General features: G+C 32.0%; 3 protein-coding genes across 4 annotated transcripts; 2 read left to right on the top strand and 1 right to left on the bottom strand.

Moving 5' to 3' along the window:
- The first annotated feature begins 746 nt into the window (after positions 1-746).
- Positions 747-5,787, top strand: LOC106753655. 2 transcript variants are annotated; one of them, XM_014635497.2, is made up of 10 exons: positions 747-935; positions 1,095-1,308; positions 1,743-1,900; positions 2,033-2,178; positions 2,289-2,351; positions 2,449-2,541; positions 3,229-3,393; positions 3,996-4,087; positions 4,586-4,731; positions 5,191-5,787. In XM_014635497.2, the coding sequence occupies exons 1-10, from the start codon at positions 833-835 to the stop codon at positions 5,499-5,501; spliced, it is 1,491 nt and encodes a 496-aa protein (XP_014490983.1). In that variant the 5' UTR covers positions 747-832; the 3' UTR covers positions 5,502-5,787. The 2 variants fall into 2 exon arrangements, with proteins under 2 accessions (XP_014490983.1, XP_014490984.1); XM_014635498.2 differs by lacking the exon at positions 747-935 and adding an exon at positions 1,519-1,667 and having other exon boundaries at positions 1,182-1,308.
- A 6,237-nt stretch (positions 5,788-12,024) lies between these two features.
- On the top strand, positions 12,025-15,254 carry LOC106753806 (50S ribosomal protein L25). Its single transcript, XM_014635662.2, has 3 exons — positions 12,025-12,556; positions 12,712-12,841; positions 14,665-15,254. The coding sequence occupies exons 1-3, from the start codon at positions 12,137-12,139 to the stop codon at positions 14,886-14,888; spliced, it is 774 nt and encodes a 257-aa protein (XP_014491148.1). The 5' UTR covers positions 12,025-12,136; the 3' UTR covers positions 14,889-15,254.
- Positions 15,255-22,452: 7,198 nt separating this feature from the next.
- Positions 22,453-24,251, bottom strand: LOC106753727 (BTB/POZ and MATH domain-containing protein 4-like). The gene is made up of 4 exons (XM_014635580.2): positions 23,857-24,251; positions 23,419-23,773; positions 22,763-23,042; positions 22,453-22,607 (listed from the first exon to the last, which is right to left on the bottom strand). The coding sequence occupies exons 1-4, from the start codon at positions 24,243-24,245 to the stop codon at positions 22,453-22,455; spliced, it is 1,179 nt and encodes a 392-aa protein (XP_014491066.2). The 5' UTR covers positions 24,246-24,251.
- Between the last annotated feature and the right edge of the window lie 1,358 nt (positions 24,252-25,609).

The following is a 25,609-nucleotide window of genomic DNA, read 5'->3' as shown; positions in this document are numbered from 1 at the left end:
GCATGTTTTTTATCCAATGTTCAATATTTTATATGATATAAATAAATCTAAAATATAAATAAAAAATAATAATAAAATAACTATAATAAATAATGAATATAAAATATTTATTTAAGATACCTTATATCTCTAACAATTAACTTTGCTTTTTATCCAATCTTCAATTTATACATTCATATTATATGATATAAAAAATTATAAAATTTTACAACAATTAAATAAATCTATTATATTTCTTAAGAAAAACTTGATAAGGAAGGAGGTGGTAATTTTCTTTGCAAATTTTGAAAGGAGCAAGACCTGTGTTTGTAGCGGTATAGTACCTTAACGTTACGTATCCTCTACGCATCTCCAAAATCAGTTCCCCGCGTAAGCGAAAACCCTTGTCGCCTCAAAACAACGCAACGCTGAGAAAATAAATTTCTCTGGTTATATATATATATATATATATATATATATATATATATATATATATATTTCATTTTTTTTAATTTATTCACAGGTGACAATAAAAGTAATTATTCAATTGATTTCAGTATTTTAAAAAAATAATATTTTTCAGTTTAAAAAAATTATTTTCATCACTTCTGAAATTGTCTACCTATTTAATAATAAGAACTCACATATTCATAATATTTAATATTTAATAAAAATTATAAATCACTTTATAGAAATAACCATCAATTTTGTCTCACAAGATACTAATTAATAGATAATAATATATTTAATATATAAACAGAATGAAGGAGACCCAAATCAACGAAACCATGTCTTGTGACTAACAGCAGAGGAAGCAAGAATTGAATGCTTCAGAGGCTCCAATCACATTTCTATGGGATCGTTCTTCTCTTCCCTCCTTTTTCTCCTTTTCCTTTTCTTTTTCTTCTTCTCTTCTTCACTCTCCAATCCCCAGAATGACCCTCTCACACTCAAAGGTCAGAACCACCCTCTCTCGAACATCGTTTTCACAAACACATAGTGATACTTCTTAGGGTTTCTTCTGCCCCTTTCAAATTCCACTGCAAAACCTTCGTTTTATGAATTCTTCGCTTCATTTTCCAAATGCCGGTTCTTACTGGTTGTCATTACTGCAGGTGTGGATGTTGAAAAGCCGGTTTTGGAGTTTTCGCCTTCCGTGCTTTTGGGTTCTCGAGGTTCTAAAGATGCTTTGCGATGCGAGCGTGTTCGAGTTTCCGGCATCTCCAGAGTGAAACTTGGGAGCTTTGCTAATTCTTTGCATGTTACTTTGGCTCCCTCCGCATCGATCCCGGAAAAGTTGCATGGCAAAATTCAGGTTTGTTTTCACAGGTAAGAACAAACATTGGATTCGAGGATTTTTTATTTATTTATTGGCTGCTTGATTGCATTTTCTATCCTATACTTCGTCGATTTTGCGAATTTCGTCCCTCATTTGATTCCGTTACTTTAATCTGGTGCACAATATCTTTGTCGTGACAGTGCAAATTAGTGTCGTGTCATGTGTCAATATTTCTTTAATTATTGGATGTCGTGTTATAGGTCAATCACAATTGTATGATTACAATACTTGGAGGATTAAATACACAAAAAATGGGGAGACGGAATTCATGAAACCGTGAATGGGGGAGGAAAATGCAATTATACCTTGGTTTTTTTGTTGTGGCTGTATCTACTTCGCTCAAGTGCACGTACGCACACTTTTGCTATTGTTGTTTCAGCTAATCTATGAAGGTTCCCATTTCTAATTTACTTACTATGTTCAGGAATAATACGCTTGGGTGGTGTCAATGTGAGAAAGATGAGTGGAGGAGTGTACAGAAAGGGGTCTGGAATGCTGTTATGTCACCTTTTGAAACTAGATATGTTGATGTGAAGATCAATGGAGAAATATTGGAATCGGTTACGGTTGCTCTTGAAGAAGGTTAGTTTGTTCCACCTTAAAAACTTGGGCAGGTGGGGTTAGGGGGATTGTTCTTTTGTTGTGTCTTCTCTTTGTTTTTTTTTTGTTATACTTTTGGTGCTAAATTTTGTATGGTTTTAAAATATGTTGCAGATTTTCAGCAATGGCGCCTGGTTTGTCTTGCAGTGGGATTGATACTGCTGTTGTTGGCTCCAATTGTTAGCAGTTGGGTTCCGTTTTATTATAGCACTTCGATGGCTATAGGGATCTTTCTTGTCATTATTATCCTTCTTTTTCAGGTATGTAATTATATAAATTACTCTCATATCATATTTGAATTCCATTTTATGCTTCCAAATTTTCCTTGATTGTTTGACATGTTTTTAACTAATATCTTATTATAATGTAGGGCATGAAATTAATGCCGACTGGAAGGAAAAATATCTTTTACCTTACCATCTATGGATCAGTGGTGAGTTTGATTTAATTTGTGGCCATTGTTCACTTGCAGATTTTCATGTTTCATGGCAAGATTATTGGTCTTGACATTATTACCTGTGTTGTTTCAGGTTGGAGCTGGATCATTCCTTTTGCACCAATTCTCTTTGATCTTAAATTCTATTTTTCAGAGTCTTGGAATGAGTGAAGAGATGTACAATCCAGTAAGTATATAGTCCGTTTCTACTTTATATAGATCGGTTCATTAGACAACACATCTTGAAAACTAACCACTACTTTGTAGTCTTTATTTCTGATCCTTTTTGTTAGATTTATTTTCAGACCTACACGTATATTTCTAAGGAATGATAAGCTAACATTTTGGAACTCATTTGAAACATTTTGTTTTCACTTTAAATGAATTATTCTTTTAAATTGTTCCAGACATTGATTATGATCTTTACAATACGTTGTGCTATCTTTTTGTCCATCAGAATAACTTTTGGTACATATTTATTTCTCTTTCGCTTAGCTAAAAAAGCTTTGGTCAACAGAAAATAGCTACTAAAGAGGTGGAAATGGCTTTGTCTTTTCTAGTATAATAATTTAGTTTTCTGGGACTGTATAATCATTTTTATATATCCTTGTTATCCTGGTGTGCGAACCATCAATCACCAAACACTAATGGTTAGTCCCTGATCTATAGTTACTCACTTCCCCTTTACCTATCCCTTTTCACACACTCTCTTTCCCTTTTTGGTAGCATGCTTTTTAATGATTTATGGAATGCTAGCCAGCTTTGCTTGTCTGTTGAACATATATTATCAAATGTTTGCCATCTTTTTAATGAATGCCTGTATATCAGACATCTTCAATTTTCTCGTTAACTAATTTTCTTTGATGCTTTTCAGGTTGCTATTTTTGTAATCCTGGGCATCATCTTAGCTGGAGCTGGTTTAGGCTACTGGATTGTTAGGAGGTTTGTAATTTCAAAAGAAGATGGTGGTGTGGATGCTGGGGTTGCTCAGTTTGTGAAATGGGCAATGCGCATTATTGGATCCACTTTTATTTTACAGGTCTGCATCAAGTATTCTAATTTTTTTTAAAGGAGTCATATTTTGGTATACTTCAAATTTATAGCATAAATTAAGCTTGACAAATCAATAAGAGATACAATATTTGGCTTCTGGAATAATTTTATATGTTCATTCAGGTAGAATACAAGGTTTGCATAAAGTATTCTAATTTCTGCTATTTATCTTTGAAAATAGCTTTTAAAGGAGTCATAGTTTGGTATACTTTAAATTTACAACATAAATTAAGCTTAACAGATCAATTAAAGATACAATATTTGACTTTTGGAATAATTTTATATGTTCATTCAGGTAGAATACAGTTAAAGATACAAAATATTTTAAGTAAAAACACAAAATATAAAAAATTGAATATATAATATAAACTGCAAAATGGTCTGTTTTCACCTGATTTGCATACTAAATTCTGTTGAATCCATGACTACTTCAGATTGCGATGAGATGGTTATATTTATCTGTGTTGAAATTTAACTTATTGATAATTAAAACCCTCTTGTAGTGATATTTGACCATTTTGGTTGGCCACATACACCGATGGATAATGTTCATTTCCCTGTTTATTCTGATTTTCATTTCTCTTTCAGAGCTCTCTTGATCCTCTTCTAGCTATTGGAGCTTTGCTCTCTTGCGGAATTATTTGCAAACTTTTTTCTGCCACAAAATGGCTTCATGCATGGTAAGTATGACTTCTCTTGCTGCTTTATTTTTTTTATTGGTGTAGAATATTGTCTGCTGGACATGTTGGCCATATTTGCATGATTCGTCTTTCACTTTTAAAGCAAGGATAGTTTTTGTATGTTCTGCTTTTGATTGGTCATGGTAGTTTTGTCCGAGGAACATTAGATTGGAGGATTTTCACAATGCTGCCCATTTGCTAATAAGGCATTTTGGATTTTTTCATGCATTTTTTTATATTTTTCTTTTTGAAGAATTTAATAAAATTTAATCATATTGTTGGAAATGATCACTGATTTAGAAGGTTGAACATTGTAGAGGTCTTAGATTCAAGATTCATTACTGTCTATTGAACCAACAAAAGGAACTAGGAGAAAGTGGGATCAATTAACGTATGCTGGACTTATTTTACTTGCATCTTTTTTTCCTGTCATTGCCTGTCATCGATGACAAGTTGAAAGCTATTCACTTCTATGTATGCTTTTACGATTTCATGTAGGTATGAAACTTCAGGATATGATGACTATTCCCTGCAATGGGTGAATGGAAGACGAGGTCGTGCAGAATTCCTTAGCAAGTCAACCCCTAAAAGAAAAATGTGGGGTAGCCCTAGAAGTTTGGCACGGACTGACTCTCCCATGAGAGGTATTGTTTCTTGTTGCAGTCTTCTTATATGTGTGATTGCTACATATTGTCCAATCTTCTGATTTTTTTTTTCTACTTACGAATATTTTGGAAATTTCTTGCACTTAGTTGTTTGTGAAGATGATCTTTAAGTCATGTTGGAAATTTCCTTTTTCTTTTTCCCCTTCAGTGATTTCTTTTTTGGAATGAATTAAACAAATACCACAAAATAAGTCAGTGCTGGATTTTTTATTTTCATTTTCAGCACTGAGTTGTGTTTTCAAATTGGCCCTCAGTCTAAATTCCAAAAGAATGAACATACTTTGCTTGCTTATCATTTTTGTGTACTTCTTTTTGGCTCCATTCTTATTATGAATTTTGGTGGGTACTATTATTCAAACACCTGAGGTTTCTGGATATATATTTTGGTTTCAACAAAATTGCTATGAATATGTTATTTGATTAATTTCTCTATTGCAGGCGTTGTAACACCATCTTCTGGGATTTCATCACAATCTCCGGGGACTCATATGGGGAAGGATTATTATTCAACCTTTCACAAGACCCGGAACAGAAAGAAGTTCACAAAGGAAGAGTGGGATGAGTTCACAAGAAAATCCACTAAGCAGGCTCTAGCAGGATGGGCTGCTTCTCCCGAAGTCGTCGATTGGATGGTTAAACATGCAGACCGGATCAAAGTCCTTCCAAGTGAGAGCTCAGACGAGGAAATGGGAAGTGAATCGGATTCAACGGATGTAGGAAGTGGAAGTGGATTTCCGTTTTATAATTAGAAGTGACTGGAGAATGGATTATAATGTACTAACCAGCAGAAACAGTGAGTTAGGGAGCAATGACAATAGTGATCTAGGTAGGAATTTAGGATCCTTTGCTGACCAGCGCAACACCGTAGATAGTTTTATTAGTTTGCCTGGATTTTTCAAACTGCAAAGCCTGGGCAATCTTTCCCTTTTATTGTTTTCAGAATATATATACATATATATTCTTAGTTCGTTGTAACGTGCTTTTTATTCTAAGTTTGTAGTAGTGTGCAATGCCTGTTTCACTTTTTCTTTATTAGCTGTATTTTAATTGCTTTTATCAAATGTCTTCGGGTAGAAGTGTAGGCATGTGTAATGTGTTGAAGGACTTAAACACATTCTGTATTTTCCTCCTATTTATAGGAAACGTCACAATCAAAAAGTCATAAGCAGATTCTTATTTTAAAAGAAATTAAATCTATACTTTAGTGAATTGTATTGGTAAATGAATTCTTGGACAGTTTTAAACTTTTAATAGACTGGTATTGATGTGGTATAATGTTCATAATTTTTTTTCACTAGTTTTTTTATTTCACACTAATAACTATATACTTTGAAAGAAGAAATATGAACAAAATCTAAAATACAAATAATAATAAATTAATAAAAGATAGATATAAAATAAAGATAATATATTGAATAAAAATAATAATTATTAAATATATTTTGTTTTATACATATCTTTTTGTTAATGTTTGATATTGATATATATTGGGGATATTATTTTTAACATCTTTTATTTATTATATTTATGTTTGGTTGTTATATGTATTTTATTATTTTTTATTATAAATATATTATCTTATGTATGTTTTAAACATAATAGAAAAATAATCTTATATTTAGTTTTATTATATTTAATATGGTTTCTATAGTGGATATTTAAATTTTGAATTTATTGAGAAATATTATTTTAGTTCTTATCATATATTGATATTTTTATGAAAAAATTTCATTAACTTATTGGTATGCTAGATTGTAACATCTTAATTTGTCTTAATTTTATATATTTTTTTATTTTCTATTTATGCTGTATGAGGAATCAAATATCAAAACGAGTTTATTCTTTTCTAGATAAGATTATATCATTAGGTAACAATCAATTACGTTGAACTTTCCTTTTTCTTCTATTTGAGGATATGTGTTCTCTTGATTGAATAATCTTAGTATTTTAGGGTTGTTCTATCTACACGGCTTCTTCCGTTGCTTTTTCTAATAACACATGCCAATGTTCTCTTTTCAATGAATTTCTCAATTGTTATGAGATCACCAGAACTTTAGTTCCACTAATTCCATTGCACACACAAGTTTATCTTTTGTTATCCTAACTCAACCTTCTTCTCTTGGATCTTGTGTTCTTAACTCAGGTGCCACAATCATATTAATGGTAACAAATCTTTGTTTTCTTCTTTATCCTCTTCGGATAATTTTCCTACAGTTAAAATGATTGATGGGTCTAGGGTTTTATCTTATGACATTAAAAGTGTTACTCTTTTTCACCCTTTAACCATTGATAATGTTCTTTATGTTCTTGGGTCCCCCTTTAACTTATTATCCAAATGTGAGTCTCATGACCTTTATCATCTTTGCCCTTCGATACATGTTGACATAGCTATGGAGTCTCCATCTCTTCTTCATGTTCAGTTAGGTCATCACAGTCTTGCCAAATTGTAGGTGTTTGTTCAAAGTTTGTCCATTTTATCTAATTTGCTATGTGAGTCGTGTCAATTAGAGAAATATAGTCGTAGTTTCTTTCGTTGTAGTGTCTCACAACATGTTGGGTCACCTTTTGCATTAGTTCATTATGACATTTAGGGACTTAGTTGTGTCAAGTCTAATTAGATTTTCAATATTTTGCTACTTTTATTGTGGTTATTCCATATTCACTTGGTTGCTTTTAATGAAAAATTGATCTCAGTTATTTTCAATATTTCAACCTGCTAAATATAGTGAAAAACTATGTATGAGATTAATGTTTCTTGTCTTGAATTTTCACATAGGGTCCTTTATTTATAATAGAAGAAATATGGACTAACCTCAAAATACAAATAAGAAATAATAACAAACTAACTAAAGATAGAAGATAAAGATAAGATAAAGATAATATATCTAACACAATCCTTTTATAATGAAATTAAAAACTCAGTTTGAGATTTCTATTTGAATTTTGGGAAGTGATAATGCTCGTGAATACTTTTCCTATTCTTTTAAACATTTTATGACTTCTCATGGCATTCTTCACCACATTTCATGTGCTTATACACCTTAAAAAATGGGGTGGCTGACATAAGAATAAATATCTTGTTGAAACAACTCACACACTTTAAATTCACGGTAAGGTTCTCAACATTTTTTGGGTGATATTATTCTTATTGCATGTTATGTTGTTAACTGCATGCCATCTTCGATTTTAAATAACAAAATTTTCTCAGTCTATTTTATTTTCTCATGCACCTTTTTATCCTTTACCTATATAAAGTTTTTAGGTCTACATGTTTTGTTCATAATTTTATTCCTAGTCTTGATAAGTTATCTCCTAGATCACATAATTGTGTTTTTTTTAGGATTTACTCGATCACAAAAAGGATAAGTGTTTCTTTACTTTTTTTAATCTTTATATTATTTCCGCAGATGCCACCTTCAATAAGTCCTCCTTTCATTTTAAGGATCCTTCTTCTTCTTGTGTGTCTCCGTCTACTATATTTAATATTCCTTTTGTTTGTGATCCTCTAGTGGTGCCTAGTCCACTATCAGATTCTCCTCTCCCACCTCTACTTTAGGTTTATAGTCGGAGACATCGTTTCCAATAACCACCAAGTGACTCACTTCAAGTGCCAACTATTTTGTCTTCTTCGACTCCGACAACACCTTCCAAATGCCTTCATAAAAGTATACGTTCTACTTATAATCCCTCCCCACATTATATTGCTTTGAGTTACCGTATATTATTTTCATCTTTTTATACATGCCTTTCGTTTATTTATTTTGTGTCCATTCCTAAATTTGTCAGGGATGTCTTAGCTTATCCCGATTAGCATCAGACCATGCTAGATGAACTATGTGCTCTTCAAAATAGTGGACCATGAGAGCTCACTTAATCACCATATAGGATATCTATTGTTGATCACAAATGGATTTTTGTTATTAAAGTTGGTTCTGATGGTACTTTTGATAACCTCAAAGCTCTACTTATAGCCAAGGGCTATACACAAATTTTTGGATTGGATTATGGAGATACTTTTTTTCCAGTGGAAAACCTTGACAAGGGGAGCTTAACTTCTTTATATCTTAGTTTTTGAAGATGAATGGTTAAATGATTACCAATGGTTTCTTGCACAAAAAAAATGACATAACAAATGTTTATATCTTTAACATGTTAGTGGTGGATGTTTGATGATAAGTGAATCAAGCCTAAAACATATTAGAAATCTAGTTTCTGGTATAGATAGTTTGTTACATAAGTTGAATAATATGTTGGATTTAGCCAGAACACTTAGAAAACTAAACAGGGACAAACCATTCTATTATAATATGTTATATAAGTTACATAACCGATTAAAACATAGAGAAAGCCATAATCTGATACATAAGTGATAAAATCTGTTAAGAAAGGTAAATGAGTGACTAATATGGCTAAGTTTCAATATAATCGATTACATAAGTTTGATAATCGATTAAAATAGAGAGCATAGTCTAATCCATTACAGAATAAGCCTAATTTGTTAAGACTGTTAGAAGAAGCAGTCATAGGCATAAGATTTTAAATAATCAATTATACACATTAGATAATCAGTTAAAACATAATAGATTATGTAAATAACATAATCGATTATTCAGCGTCAGGATTTGAATTTCTATATATACTTGACTTGAGACTTGATTTTATAACGTTCTAATTTTCATATACTAACAATTTTTTTGAGTTTTGAATACATGTGCTCTTAAAGACTCGTTCTTGGAGGAATCAAAGCTTCCTTAGTGATTACACAACAAGATTTCATTCAAGACATTGGATTTCATTGTTTCTGATTCAATCTGCACTTTGGAGAGTGTATTTATGATCAGGTTCATCATCAATCTATGTATTGAATACTTGTGTGAGGATAGCCAGGTTGGAAAACTGAGATTACTCTTGTGTTTTGTAAGAGATTGCGTGTTTCATCTCTTGTTTTTGCTATTTTGATTTGAGTGGTGTGAAGAGAGCAATTGAGGGTTGTCATTGTATTCTTGTAATCTCAAATCATTATTAATGGATTCCCTTCAACTAAGGTTGTTGAAGAAGGACTGAATGTAGGCTTGTGATAGTCGAACCATTATAGATTATTGTGTCTTGATCTTTTTCTTTTCCTTCTTTGCTTAGTTGATTTATAATTCTTTGATTATTGATTTCAAGATCCAAGAGCCATAAATATTTGGAAAAGATTTTGAAAAAGGGTAAAATGCAATTCAACCCCGCTCTTGGGTTGAGATATAAGGCCTCTCATTTCTAATAGAAAAAAATGACTTTTGTTAGTTTATTTATGGTGTGGTCGCTCTTCAATAATGACCTCTTTATCAATTCGATATAGAAAATGCTTTCCTCAATAGAGATTTGTAGGAAGAAATTTATATGGAGCAACCTCTCGGATTTGTTGCTCAAGGTGAAGTCTTTTGGATTGTATGTTATCTTTGCAAATCTTCATATGGCCTGAAACAATCTCCTAAGGCCTAATTTTGAATATTTAGCAGCGTGATTCAACAATTTGGTATGTCAAAGTACACCATTGCCATCATTTTCAAGCTAAAGATCTTGATAAACTCATATACTTTTTGGGTATTGAAGTAGCACAATCCAACAATGATATTGTTATATCTCAAATGAAGTATGCATTGAATATTTTGAAGGAAACTAAGTTGATGAATTCAAACCTATTGACACACCCACGAATCCTAATACCAAACTTCTATCAAATTAGGGGAGCCTATTTCAGATCTTGAGCAACATAGAAGATTGGTTGAGAAGTTAAATTACCTTACAATTACTTGTCCTAACATTTCCTTGGCAATTAATGTAGTGAGCCAATTTCTCAATTTCCCATGTGAATATCACTGGAACAATCATTCGTATATTATATTACATTAAAGGATCTCTTAAAAAATGTTTGTTATATGGTTCCAATAACCATACAAAAATTGTTTGTCATTCAGATAGAAGATCTACCTCAGAGTAATGTTTTTTCATTGATGGTAACTTGATTTCTTGGAAGAACAAGAATCAAAGTGTTGTGGCAAGATCTAGTGTAGAAGGGAAATATAAAGCTATGACTTCAACCAATTGTGAACTTGCTTAAAGAGTTACAATTTAGAGATGCCACTCAAATGACACCTGTATGTGACAATCAATCGACTTTTTATGTAAGTTATGATTCTGACTTTTATGAAAGGATAATGATATTTAGACAACATTTTTTTGACAACATTTGAACATTGATTACGTGTCAATCTGTGATTGGTAAAAAATCACTCCACAATAATAATAATCATAAACATTATTGTGGAGTGATTTTTTACCAATCACAGATTGACACGTAATCAATGTTCAAATGTTGTCAAAAAAATGTTGTCTAAATATCATTATCCTTTATGAAATTGCCAAACATATTAAGATTGATTGTCATTTCATTTATGAAAAAATTTATTTAGAGATATAAAGATCGAGTTCGTTAACTCAAATTATCAATTAACAAATATTTTTACTAAGTCTTTCAGAAGATCATGAATTGATATATTTATAACAAACTTGATAGATATTGTTTATATACACTAACTTAAGAAAAAAATGTTCGATATAATATATTTTATAGTAATTAAGAAAATATAAACTTTTTTCTATTATTTGATATTGGTATATATCGTTTTTAGTAATATCTTCTATTTATTTTAGTTGCCATGTATACTTGTATAAATTTTTATTATAGATATATTACTTACGTATTTTTAGACAAGAGGATTATATTCAATAGTTATGGTGAAAATGTACGTAATTGATTTACATAAATTTAGGTTTAAAACTAAAGATGGAAAATAACAAATTTTCATGTTATTTACGAAAAAGTAAATTATCAAGTTTAACTTTTTGAATTTGAAGTTGTGCATTCATATTTTATGCATGGTGAAAAGTTGTATGAATGCAAAGCTAAATGTACTTTTTAAACTTATATTATATTTTAAAAGTTAACATATTTTTTAATAAATTGTAAGACTATAAACTCTTGCTTTCATGTTAGAGATTAAATCTTACATTATTCAAACTTCAGGGTGCTAATTTTCATTTTCTGAGATTCATTTCCTGCAAGTAACCAAATCTAAGCTATCATTTATTTTTTCTTTGGGATTAAAATAAACGGTCATTAATTAAGTTTGATGTATATTATGTTTTACAAGTAGTATGTTTATAAGAAAAAGATGGTTAGTATTTGATTCGAGATCACGTGTATCTCACGTGAGAATCACCACATTCGGTTCAGATGCTAGCTAGTGAGTGAATCGCCAAGAGAGGCTCCGCAGCCACTTAGCGTCACAACCGAAAACAAAACCCTTCTAAACCCTTTATTCATTCACTCCAAACTATGTATCTACCCCGCCACATCTTCACCAAACTCTCTCCGCACCGCCGCCACTTCTCCCAATCCGCGGCCGCTGCCGTTCTCCACCCGCCGGAGCCGGAGCCGCTCACCTACCTCGACGGCTTTCCTCGCCCGGATCCCAAGCACGATGAGACGATCTTCGCTGTTCCCCGCGCGGACTCCGGCAAGAACATTTCGGCGAAGGAGCGACGCGCCGGGCGCTTGCCGAGCATCATCTTCGAACAGGAAGATGGCCAGCACGGTGGCAACAAACGCCTCATCTCCGTCCGCACCGACCAGATCAGAAAACTCGTCAACCACCTCGGCCGGTCCTTCTTCCTCTCCCGCCTCTTTCACCTAGAAGTCCGCGCGCAGTTCGACTCTGATGACGTCGTTGAGAGCGTTCGCGTCTTGCCTCGCCATGTTCTCTCTCTCTCTCTCTCTCTAGTTGTATTATATTCATCGTTTTTATTTGATAACTGATCCTGTGCTTCTGAATTTGTGATTGTGAATTTCCTCATGCAATGAACGCGTTAAAATTGATTATGGATTGTATTGAACATTTGAGAATTTCGCAGATTCATTTGAAAGCTGGCACAGACGCGCCGTTGAATGTGACCTTTATAAGGGCTCCGTCGCGCGCCTTGTTGAAAGTTAATGTTCCTCTCGTCTTCATAGGAGATGATGTATCACCTGGACTCAAGAAAGGTAAGCTCTATTGTCATCGCACGTAATTTTCTTACAGATTAAGGTCTGTGTGGATAATTTTTTCTGTGGTAGTAAGTAGAAATCTAAAATTAATTTAGATTCTCCCATTAGTTGAACCCAGCTCATGTGAAGTTTTTTCCATCTAACATAAGTTGGTGAAAAACTTGAATTTATTTTATCTTACTTTTGTATTTTTATAACTGTTTACGGAGACCCTTACCAAAATATGGAAAACTTTATGATTTTCACATACAGTTTGAATCATCCCTTAATAAGTTTTATCAACATTTTTGTTGTATTTGTAAATTACTCTATCGAATTGTCTATACTGTATCATAATTTTTTTAGGCCAGGAGAGAAGCTTGAGCTAAGGTTACAGTTTCATAGTTTATTTGTACACCTAATTATCATGACCAAACTCTATCTATTTGGCTAGTAAAATCTATGGCATTGGATATTTTGAATTTATTTGTAGTACGCTTCATGCTAAGGGGTGAATGTGATGGACTTTTTTCGTTAATAATTTTGAGTTCTGATGTCTCTTCATGTGGGATGTATACCAAAGTGTGGCTAAGTGCTGTGGAACATGGATAATCTTTTTGCTTATGGTAGTTGGTGTTGGTAGATAAATGTCTTAAGGCTTAGTTTTATTATGGTCAAGTGTAAGAGGCTCCCACGATTGGAAGGCTGAGTTGAGGGGCTGTTTTTGTTATTGTAACCATTAAAGCAACGGCTACTAGTTCATTAGCTATCAAGTAACCCTACTTTTATTGATGTAATGGTCTTTATGAAGAATAACCTCCTATTAACAAGTCAGTTTTTGAAGCTTTTCCTTTATAATGTCTGTGTAGGGTAAAATGGATGCTTTTTACATAATTTTATTCTTTGTAGTGCGTGCTATTTTAATCTGACTGATAGTTGCTTGTAGTTAAGATATGGGCATTTGGTATTTCATCATGTATTGTTTTATAGTCCGAGTGATCTTGAACGCCAGCTCTCGTTTTTCTATCTTGAAAATTCATCTTGAGCAAGTTTATGATCACACTACTAGATCTTCTATTTATGCGTCTGTTTTTTTTTTTTTTTTTTTTTTTTCCCTGTTCTTCTCCTTTATTATAATTCAATTGAGTTGTTTTNTTTATGATCACACTACTAGATCTTCTATTTATGCGTTGTTTTTTTTTTTTTTTTTTTTTTTCCCCCTGTTCTTCTCCTTTATTATAATTCAATTGAGTTGTTTTCTTAATAAATCTGCTGTTACTGCCTTGTCAGTTGTGGTCAACTGTTGTATACTTGTATAAATATTTACTCACTCAGTTTAAGAACCATTTGGATCCTCCGGGAAATTGTAATTTATGAGTATTTATTGAATTTTTTTGAAGAACTACCGGAAAGACTGGCTGAGAATATGATTTTGAGACTCACGGGATACTTGTTTAACTTGTAAATTTATAAAAATGACCAATTGACTTAGTTTATTGTCTTATTAAAGTGCCTGATGTGATAGTTATTATTTCATGGACAGTGATTTGGCAACTCATAATATATTTCGAAAACTTGTAGATTTAACCAACTAGTTTGTTTATTATTGCCTTACTGAAGTGCCTGATATGATAGTTATTATCAGAATGGTAGAACACCAGTCTGGTCAAATGATTCAAATGTAAGATTAGTTGATGCAAAGCGAATGGTTGTTAATTCATTATTCAACATTTTTTGCTTATTGCCTGACACCTACTTCTCATAATATTTTGTGTGGTTCGTTGTTGTGTTGTGTGTATGATGTTTGTTGAATATTATTAATCACTTTACAAATTTGGCAGGTGCTTCTTTGAATACCATCAAAAGGACTGTTAAGTTCTTGTGCCCTGCAGACATTATTCCCCCATATATTGACGTCGATTTAAGTGAGTTGGATGTGGGCCAGAAAATAGTAATGGGAGATCTCAAAGTTCACCCTGCTTTAAAACTTCTTCAGTCAAAAGATGAAGCTGTTTGTAAAATTATGGGCCAAAGAGTTTCTGAAATACAAAAGAAATCTAAGTAACTGCCTTTTGTATCTTTGGGGCTAACGCTGCTGCACTGAAGCATTTTATAGCTAGCATGTATGATTCATTATGTTTTTATTAGTTGATTCTTGGCAGCAGTGGGGACACGGATGTAGAATTCCAACGTTAGTCTTTTGTTAGCTTCCTTTTCTTACAGTTTCCTTCCCATCTTTCAAATCTGTGTTTCTGCCGTTTCTTTTGGCAAAAATGAAATACCTAGGGGATGAGAATAGCAAACGATGAGTTTATGGGTTCCTACCACTGATGTTCTCATGTCCTTGATAATACTTCACACCGCCTGTGTAGAACTCCAATTTGACATTTAAGATATCTGACAGGTAATAAATTTATTTACATTTAGTTAATGTTTGCCACAGTATTAGTGAGCTTCTACATTAATAGTTCCTAATGATTTGAAATTCGACAATGTCTTGTAGTTTACAAAGTCAGTTGTAAACTAGCACTCAAAGGTCTTACAGTAAGACTCTTGTGAAAGTACTTTTCTATGGTAACTCTAGTGGTGCAAAAATCTTTAGATATCTAGTAGAAACATATCAGCCTGTATGTAATACTTAATGTTTTTCATGAAGTTATTTAGTAGAATGTGAGCAGAAGCAAATGTGTCCTGGCATTATTTCCGTTAATATCGACAACAATGTTTTAAATGTAGTTATAAAATTTAATTATAAAATAATATTAATTAAAATAGATTAAAAATGTTGTCAATATTAATAATTTTAAATTAATACTAATTATTTCATATTTAAATAATTTTTTATATTTGACAATAATTAACATAGTTATTTAAATAAAAATTAAACTTGTTAAATTTAAATTATTTTATTTAAATAACATAATTTATAAAATTAAATATTTAAAATAAGATTAAATTATATATGCCTATTTTGTAACAAGATATTGTGCTTATGTAATGTCTATAATGTAACAAAAACTGTATACTTTTTGAATGCCTATTCGTAGTAGTAGTACATTCAGAAACGATTATAGAAGATGTGTTGTGGAGTATTTTGGAAATGATTATTTAGTAGTATTAAGAAATGGTTACGGAAGAAGTAAGTTGGAACAATTTACGTATCAATTCTTATTCAAAAACATATTTATTAATTTAAATATCATATTTTTGGAATGTGATCTAAAACAAACAATGAAAGAGCTACACATTTTATCTTTCATGTATAAAACGAATACGATTGAAATGATTTTTTTAATATAGTTTTAATAACTTTTTTTCTAAATTCTTTTAAACATTTTCTCATTTTACTATTTTGTTTCAATGTTAATTACTTTTATTGATAGTATTGTAATAAATGTTAGGCATAGGATTTGAACAAAGTTTAAATTATCTTTTAATTTTTTTTTTGCAATTAAGCCTATTAAAGGTTAATAATGGGTTGGTTAATGGTTTTATAAAGAGGTTTAAGAATATTTTATGCTGGTCAAGAGGGATTGCACATGTAATACAAACAAATAAATAACGAGTAATTTATTTTTGCAATTTCATCCTTAATCTTGGTTACATTCACTTCTACAATGCCAACAATAAAAAGGTTTTACTCAACAATAAATGTTACCTTCACCTCTACAATGCCAACGATAAAAAGGTTTTACTCAATAATAAATAAATAAATAAATTCTCTTCAAGTTATACAACAAAATAATTGTTCATATAAAATTTATATTTAAACAAAGAGAATATGAAATATAAACCTTTCCTTACTTTAAAACAACTTCACAATAGGAAAATATTTATTAGAGAGTGTCTCTCTTTCTGTACCTTTATGAGACATCTTTTGCTATTAAAAGCTAAAAATGAAAATAAATAAATAAATAAATAAATAAAATTACACCTGTATTTACATTGGTTCCATCAATAACTTTCATACGTTGTGCAACTTATATCTATAGACATCATGAAATCAAAACTCTTCTTAAAGAAGTATGAATTTATGTTAACACTTCATTTTTAAAGTTTATTTTGTTGAGGGAAAGGAGATGGTTTATCTGAGTAACTTCTCATCGTATTGGCCATACTAACATGTGCATATACATAAGGGTGTTGCTTCCTCCACCACTCCAAGTGCTCCTGTACTTCTTCACTATTTTTATTTATTTTAAAAATATTCTATATCTTTCACTATTTTCTTTTATTTCAAAAATACCCTACACCTCCTCACTATCCTCAATAATTTTTCTCTTTCTCTCCCTACATTAACAGAGCATTTGCAAGGCTCATTAATGGAGCATTTACATCACTCAGATTTGAACTTGTGATATATTTCCTTAAATAAATTTGATTCAATGTTATTTGTGTTGTTCAATATATTTTTTTTCTTCAAATTACTTAATAAATGGTAAAATTTTGTTCTAAATTTCTAGAAAAATGTTTATATATGTGTCTGTGTTTTTTTTTACATTTAACATCTATAATTTGTAATATTATATTATGTTTTAACTTACAGACATGTTCAACTCAAATAACTTGAATAAAGTATTTAATTTATTAGATAAATAATATAAAAATATTATTAAACACTTAAAATATAAAAGAAAAGTTATTTGTTAAAGATTTGGAATTTATTTAGTTTTTTTGTCATTATAAAGTTAGTATATAATAATAATAACATATTATTATTATTTACTATGAATATAAAATGAAAGTGGTAGAAGCACTAATATTGAAGTTTTCTCTGAATTTTATATTTTGCAATATATCACAAATTTAAATCTGAACCATGTGAATACTTCATTAATATAGAGAGAGAAATAGAAAGATTGTTGAGGATAATGGGGAGGTGTAGGGTATTTTTGAAATAAAAGAAAATAGTGGGGAGGTGTAAAATATTTTTGGAATAAATGAAAATAGTGGGGAGGTGCAGGAGCACTTGGGGTGGTGGAGGGAGCAACACCCTTTACATCTTTAAGAGTATTACTGTCAAAATGGGTTGAAATCTCTAGACTAATTCGGCCTATCGCGGGTTCGGATTGGGTTGAGTTTGAAAAAAATATTATTTTTTATATGGACAATTTTCAACCTAGCCCACTTAGTGTGTATGTTTGATAAAATTCGTAGCTTAGTGTGTATGTCTCTTGGTTGGATTGGTTTAGCCATACATAAGAGCTAAGTGTTCATAAACATCTAGCAGCTAGTTAACAATTTTAAATCAATTTCAAAACTGTTTTTAGTACCTAGATTGTCTTGGGCATGAGTTTCTAAGCACCTTTGGAGTAAAAAACATATTGCTTGGCCAAGAGCTTTAGAACACTACTTGAAAAATAGAAATTGTCAAAGTTACATGTTGCTTTGATTCTAGAGTTGAACCCTTTAAGTTAAATTGATGAATATGGTAAATTAGTTCCCATATTGTAGGATCCTAATCACCTTGGTATGTGCATGTTGGATGGAATTTTACTTACATGATTGATTATTTCCTATTAAGTCTTATTTTAAGCTTTTATTGTATTAGTCTTGTTGCTAGTTCTGTCACATGAATTTTTCCTTCTTTAGAGTTTAACTTTCCTTGTTTTTATGCTTTTCTTGCTTCTTATTAAGTTTCTTAGTTTTGTCAGTTGATGTTTTCTTTTCCTTGAAACTCTTTGTGTTTGGTTCACATTCACATATGTTTGCTAGTCACTTGAATTCTTAGGGCCTAGAGGAGTCTACACTCTTTTAGGAAAGATTGAGTGATAACCTAGCTTATTACATGTGCACGGAAATCCAAATGTTTTGAGGGTATTGTTTTGGTGTTTATTTTCTCCCAATTTCTAACTAACCAATATGTTTTGACTTTTATTTTGTCTCAATTTTTGGTTTTGGTTGTAGGCTTCATGCACTAGTGCAAAAACGTTGTTTAACGTCGGTTAATTTGGGCTTTGAACGTCACTTTCACAACCGACGTCTAAACGGGTGACGTCTATGGGACGTCGAAATTCGTCAGAACCGACGTCCATATAAACATCAGTTAACGATATCCACCGACATCTATATAGACGTCTGCTTATACTCACACTGACGTCAAATTACTCTATATAGACGTCCACCTATGATTAAACTGACGTCAACTTGAATATATAAAGAGGTTTAAAATGACACTAACCGACGTCTATGTTGTTATAAACGTCGGTCATGGATTTAACCGATGTCTAACAATGACTTTGTGTTTTAGTGCAGTTTTGATCCAGACTTTCGGTAGCATTGTGCAACACTCTCCTCTCGCTAGTTTCCCCACAAAAAAAGCTTGCGTCTTTTGAATCTTCTAGTGCTTTCAACCCAAAACCGAACCTGGGTCCATGGCTACTTCCAATTATTCAACCGCAACAGAAAAAAATTACGGTGTCGAGAAGTAGACAAGGACCCAAGTTCCATTTTGGGGTCGGAAGAACTAGAAAACTCAAAAGATCGCCACTCTTTTAGTGAGGAAACTAGCAAAGGGAGAATGTTGCACTATGTTACCGAAAGAGTGGATCAAAACTGCACTAAAACACAACACAAAAAAAATATTAATCAGTTGAACGACAAGATAATCGATAAAAAACTAAAGAAAGTTTAAACGGTAAGCATAAGAAAAACCACGCACCTGGGATGAAGAGAGAAAAAGGAGAGGACGAAGACAATGACGTTATGACAAAATACAATGCAATGCCGGAAGAGATAAAAAGTAGAGGTGCGCAAGGGAGTAAAAGAAGAGGAGAACCAGAGTAAAAGGAGAAGAGATGAAGACGTGATCAGAAGCTGAGTGGTTAGAAGGGTTTGCGGTTTATTTAAAATGAAATTGGGCGTCGGTTGCGCCAGAAACCGACGTCTATAGACGTTAGTGTTTGATCGGGATCCGACGTCTATTCTTCTTAAAGAAACTGAAAAGATTGACGCTTGATTTCCTGTCAGGATAATTCACGTCGGTGCCCCTCCTAGCCGACGACTAAAACCCTCAAATTTGGTGAAAATAATCAATTACAGGAATGTAGACATCGATTATGTTCCGAACTGACGTCTAAATTGAAGGATTTTTGTCTTCCCGCCTTCCAGATAGGCCTTAGACGTTGCCGTTTGACTACGTGACGTCTAAGCGCCTAGGAATTTGGTGAATAGCATTAATTGTAGCCCCAGTCGACGTCGCTTGTTCAGGGGATCCGACGTCTATTCCTCGTCTGAAGCTGAACCGTTTGACGTTTGATTTCCTGTCAGAGACTGGAACGTCGGTGCCCTTTTCTAGATGACGTCGAATTGTCTGTCTTATCACATACCTCAGGCAATTTGACGTCGGTTTGAGGCAGGTGCGACGTCTATCATGTTATAGACGTCGCCTAACATCGAAACGGACGTCTAGTTTACCAATATATTTACGATAATGCCACCGTGCAATAATAGACGTCGGTTTATCACGAAACCAACGTCTGATGGGTGACGTTAAACAACGTTTTTGCACTAGTGATGGTAAGATCATCAAATGCACATACTCCAAGCAAAGACAAGACATTGGTGACAAAAACCTTAGCACAAATTCTCAAGGAAATAGAGGTGTCAAGTAAAAAAAGTGAAAGACAAATAAGAGAGGCAATGCATGAAAGTGAACGACAACTAAAGGACGCCATCCAAAGACTTGGATTAGAGAGGCAACACAAAGAAGCTAGAGAAGAAGCTAGGAGAAGAAGGAAAAGATCTTATTCACCCAATATCTCACAAGAAGAACGGAGCTACCATGGAGATAAAAGGAACTCTAAGCAAGCTCCAAAGATTACTAAGTTCTATGGTGAAATTGACCCCAAAGTCTACCTTGATTGGGAAGTTAAAGTTGAACAAATTTTAAATATAAATCATGTAAAGAGCACAAGATGATCTAGTAATGGTAGGATTTGAGGATTATGCCATGACTTGGTGGCATAAAGTTTGTAAGGACAGTTACCAAAGGTCACCACGGCCTCTTGGATGGACATTAAGGTTTAAATGCATGTTAGATAAGTTCCTTCCTACTATAGGAGAGAACTCCTTTTGAAGCTCCAAAGGCTTCACCAAAGGCATATATATGTGTGAATGAGTACTTTAAAGAGTTAGAGTCTCTAATGCATAAGGTTGAATTAGAAGAATCTAATAGAGAAAATAATTATGTTTGTAAGTGGTTTAAAGGAATACATGCAAGACCAAGTAAATTTGTATGATTACTTCACTCTTAAAAATGTTTTACACCTTGCCCTAAGGATTGAATTCAATTGAAAAGAAAAGGAGGGGCAAGGAGGAGTTACTCACCCAACTACTAGTATAGTCAATCATGGAAGCGAAAAGATAAAGAGAAACATGATAAATCCCCATCCAAGTCCCTCACCAAGAATTAGCATCTAGAAATAAGTCACCAAGTGGTTACACTCATCATTCCACTTCTCAAAAGTCAAGTTCCATAAAATGTTTTAAGCATTTAGGATATGGGCACATTGCTTTGAATTGCCCAACCAAGAGGACCATTCCCTTAAAGATAAATGGTGAGGTAAATAGTGAACACTCATCTCTCCCTTCTCTTTCAAGAGAAGACTCTTCTTACTCAAGTAAAATTGATACTAAACCTTTTGAGGGAGATCTTTTGGTAGTGATGCGCATGCTAGGTTAAGTTTCAAAGGAGCTTGAACCAACTCAGAGAAAACATTTTCTATACTAGATGCCTCATTAGCAATAAAGTTTGCTCTTTAGTTATTGATGGAGGAAGTAGTGCAAACGTAGCTAGAAACCATTCCTCATGCCAAACCTTATAAGCTTACTTGGACAAGTAAGGGGGAGAAATAAATGTCAATAAACAACTCCTAATCAATTTCTCCTTAGGAAGCTACAAGGATGAAGTGTTATGTGATTGTTATTCTTCTCTTTTTCATACATTTTTCTATATATAGACATCTTCGAAATAGATTTGTTACTTTGAAACATTAATTTTGAAAAAGGTGTTATAGCCTTGGTAACGAGGTCAAATACTACTTTGTTTTTGTGGAGGATACTAAGTCGTTGTACGGATTGATCTATTAGAAAGCATGAAACAAACATTCCTATAATGTCTTCGTAACTCTTAATGTTCTTCTAAATCAGCATAGAAGTAAAATATATTGTCCTTGAAGGATCTACATATGTAAAGAAAAACTACAGAGTAAATAAAAAATAGTATTGGTATATTACGATTAAAATGTTAAAGATTTATCATAACATCTAACGTAGTCCAGCTTAATACAATATTTATGCTAGTGTGTTCTCTTTAACATTTATAATATATTGAGTTTAAGATATTGTGTAAACATATATTGCATTAATTAGTGCGATGTCTTAAACGATCTTATTGATATATATTATTTTATTAAATGTTTTTGTTAAACTTCAAAATAAAAAATCCTTAAACAATCTTGAGTTAACATTTCATCATAAAATATTTAATTCATCATAAAATATTTAAAAGTAAATTATGCTTTAAACATTTTTCATCCAAACACAATATCAACCTTTCACATCCAATATCAAACTTTCACATCCTAGGACTAATTTTCCAAAGTTTGTTGTATTACATTGATATGCCCTTAATGATCATCATCTGGAGACTGGGTCTTCAAAGTTTCATATTTTCGTTTTCCAATAAATGGTTCCTTGCATTCTACCCAAGTTTTGAGCAGTTCAACTTGCAACAGTGGATTCTCTTGAGTAAGATATTTGAAACAGTCAGATTGCATGACAGCTGCAACAGCCAAAATAATGAAAAAACTATATGAGCATCAACTGTTATACATCTGAAGTGCTGTCAAAACCACTGCCAAAAAATGATTAAAATATAGCACAACCTAAAAACTTGTTTATAAACTCTATAATGTAGAGTTGAGTAGGAAAACTCACCATGAAGGTTTTGAACAGCAAATTTTAGACAGGCGAACTTCAATTCAGTTGCATGATTACGATCAGCAAGAAGTAGAATATTGACAACAGTATCTGTAGATATATCATTGCACAGTACAGATTCACACATCAGCTTAAGTCTTGATAAATCAAACTTTTCTGCAGCTGCTAACAACTTTGCAGCAAAAGTTTCAGATACCGAAGAATACGGTGACCAACGTGACTTATAAAGCTCTTTATCATGTATTAGAGAGTCTCTATAAATAAAATGAAGCAAAGCCTGTTCAACAATGTCACAAGAAACATTAGATAACCAAGCAAATGATACTGTAAATAGGTTATATCTAACAATTTTGGAGGTCTTCAATAAAAATTAATATAAAAATTATGGTAATGTAGGTTAATAATTTTTATTTCATTTTTTAATGTTTTAAGCTAGAAAATTATTTATTAGAGTTTTATAATTAAAAAATTGAAATTAATATTTTACTCTGGATAGACAATATTTGTTAACTCATCCCATACATATTTAGATATGATTTAAATAATTTTAGTTTTTGAAAAACTTCTTCCAAATATAAATGATGTATATGTATTTGGAAAAAAAATATAATGTTTATATGTAGTTTAATATATTTTAAGCAATGTGTTGTTACCTTGAAAACCCTAGGTTCAATGTCATTAACAAGTATGTGACCATGTTCATCCTTCTCCCTCCCATTAACAAACTCAGTTAGAAAGAGTTTTGAGCGAGCAGCCAATACAAGCTTATGAGCATGAAACTTGTGTCCTCTAACTGAGAAAGTAATATCAGAATAAGCCCTAGAATCTAACAGCATCCCGAAGTGTTCCCTCATATCACCAGAATCAGGAACGTGTATTTTTTTTAACTTGGAAGAATCACTGCAGGATGTCACCACAACACCAATAGTGCACTCAATCTTCAAGCAGTCATCCTTGAGAAAACCTGAAGCCTCAAGATCTTTCCGATTGCAGAAGCGGTTATAACCCCTAACACAGAAAACAAAAGCAGTGCATGATTATTGATGAATCCAAAATGCAAGAAAGAAGAGAAAGAAGAGAGAGAAACAAACCACATGCTGCCACGGGTTTTGAAAACGCAGGGTCCACATTCGAAAGAGTGATCGTAATGGGTAGCAGCATGGCGTTTTCGTTTTGGTGTCTGATCGAGCAAGATGATCTGATAAAAGGTGGAAACATCAATGGCGTTGGAATAGAGTGTGATGAAGAGAGAAACATAAGAGGAGTTATCTTTGGAGTATTTGCCATCTGGGTAGAACTGTATGCCCCACTCGTAGCCTCCAATGGTGAACTTCTTGCTCGCAATGCATTTTCCAATGCCCATTCCCTTTGTCAAAGAGTACCCTTTTATTTCAAACATGTGAGTCCCTAACACTGTCTCTGTCACCGATTCAGAACTGCTCCATGAATTCACACTTCTCCTACGCTCTCCCGTCATCATCTTCCTATTCTCTGCAAGATCTCTCACTGTCTTCTCATTCTCAACCTTCATTCAATTAAGTAATGCCCACAAAATGATAAGAAGGAGCAGATAATTAATGATTTAAATTAATGATTTAATAGCAAAGTTTAATGTTTTGTGTTCGTTTTGAAAGAGATATTAATTGGTATTAAATACCTTATTTATTAATTCATTCAATACTTTTTTTTTTCATCTTGTCCTTATTTGCTTGATTCATCTACACCGTTCAAATTTATATTTTATTTAAAATACAATATGGTTAAATATATTTTTAGTCTCTATATTTTGGGACGATTTTGGTTTTAGTCATTCTTTCAAATTAAGGTACAATTTAGTCTTTCAACTTTAGAAAACTCTGGTTTTAGATTTTTTTACCAATTTTTTTAACTTTATTTATTGTTTCAAGCACCTTTCATTATAGCATTTGGATTGTTTACACTGTTTGACACATTTTTATTTCAATGATAATTGAGAAACGCGTTTGAAACCGCAAATAAAGTTAAAATTTTTTTGTAAAAAAGACTAAAACCATAGTTTTCTAAAGTTAGGACTAAATTGTACCTTAGTAGACTAAAACCAAAATTGTTCCAAAGTATAAGGACTAAAAACATATTTAACCCTATATTCAATAAAAAAAAATCTTGATAAGATAAACTTAAATTCATAATTATATTAATAAGTAAATTTTAAATCTAATTAACTTCGTGTATTTATTTATATATTATAAATTGTTATTTTTATTTGTTTTATTTTTATTCGAAATAAAATTTATTCAATTAACAAATTTTGTTGGTTGATGTGAAGGTAGATGATTAGTTCTAATAAGAAATGAGTGCGTTGTATATTTTATGCTTGTTGAAATATGTGTAATTTGTTATTTTGGTTGAAATAACACTAAATAAATTAAAGAAAGGGCGTGCAAAATTATGTTTGGAGAGAATAATTCATGCTTCGTTTATTTTTTTTTTCATTTATGCTTTATCATAATATCTCATGTTTCTAGACATAATTAAGTTTTAATAAATCATGAACAATTGACGAATCCAAACAGTGGAATATAAAAACAAATTGAATAATTGTTGTTATTAGGCACAATTTTAACAAATATCTTCTTTACCTAAATAACTGTAATAACTTACTTCTAAAACTTAAAATCTGACTTTGGGAGGACTTTTGTTAAAATACACGCACTTTGATATTCAGTTATCTAGTAAAGTAATTTGACTTTACCCTTTCTTTGTGCTTCTCTTCAAAAAGACAATTTGATCTTAAAATGTTTAATCCGGAAAATCAAAATTATTTGAAATGGGAATAGTCGCTCGATTATTCACTAAAATCTTTCT

Source organism: Vigna radiata, unplaced genomic scaffold (assembly GCF_000741045.1).
Source record: "Vigna radiata var. radiata cultivar VC1973A unplaced genomic scaffold, Vradiata_ver6 scaffold_7, whole genome shotgun sequence".
NCBI classification, from domain to species: Eukaryota; Viridiplantae; Streptophyta; class Magnoliopsida; order Fabales; family Fabaceae; genus Vigna; species Vigna radiata.
Note: the sequence above shows the minus strand (reverse complement) of the source record. Positions and strands in the feature narration are given on the sequence as shown.

Coding starts and splice junctions, on each gene's coding strand:
- LOC106753727 (XM_014635580.2), bottom strand. CDS start 24,245: ATGATGACGGGAGAGCGTAGGAGAAGTGTGAATTCATGGAGCAGTTCT. Junction 23,774..23,856: donor AAAACCCGTGGCAGCATGTG/GTTTGTTTCTCT, acceptor TTTCTGTGTTAG/GGGTTATAACCGCTTCTGCA. Junction 22,608..22,762: donor TGCTGTTCAAAACCTTCATG/GTGAGTTTTCCT, acceptor TGGCTGTTGCAG/CTGTCATGCAATCTGACTGT.
- LOC106753806 (XM_014635662.2), top strand. CDS start 12,137: ATGTATCTACCCCGCCACATCTTCACCAAACTCTCTCCGCACCGCCGC. Junction 12,557..12,711: donor TTCGCGTCTTGCCTCGCCAT/GTTCTCTCTCTC, acceptor AGAATTTCGCAG/ATTCATTTGAAAGCTGGCAC. Junction 12,842..14,664: donor ATCACCTGGACTCAAGAAAG/GTAAGCTCTATT, acceptor CAAATTTGGCAG/GTGCTTCTTTGAATACCATC.
- LOC106753655 (XM_014635497.2), top strand. CDS start 833: ATGGGATCGTTCTTCTCTTCCCTCCTTTTTCTCCTTTTCCTTTTCTTT. Junction 2,542..3,228: donor GTGAAGAGATGTACAATCCA/GTAAGTATATAG, acceptor GATGCTTTTCAG/GTTGCTATTTTTGTAATCCT. Junction 4,088..4,585: donor ACAAAATGGCTTCATGCATG/GTAAGTATGACT, acceptor GATTTCATGTAG/GTATGAAACTTCAGGATATG.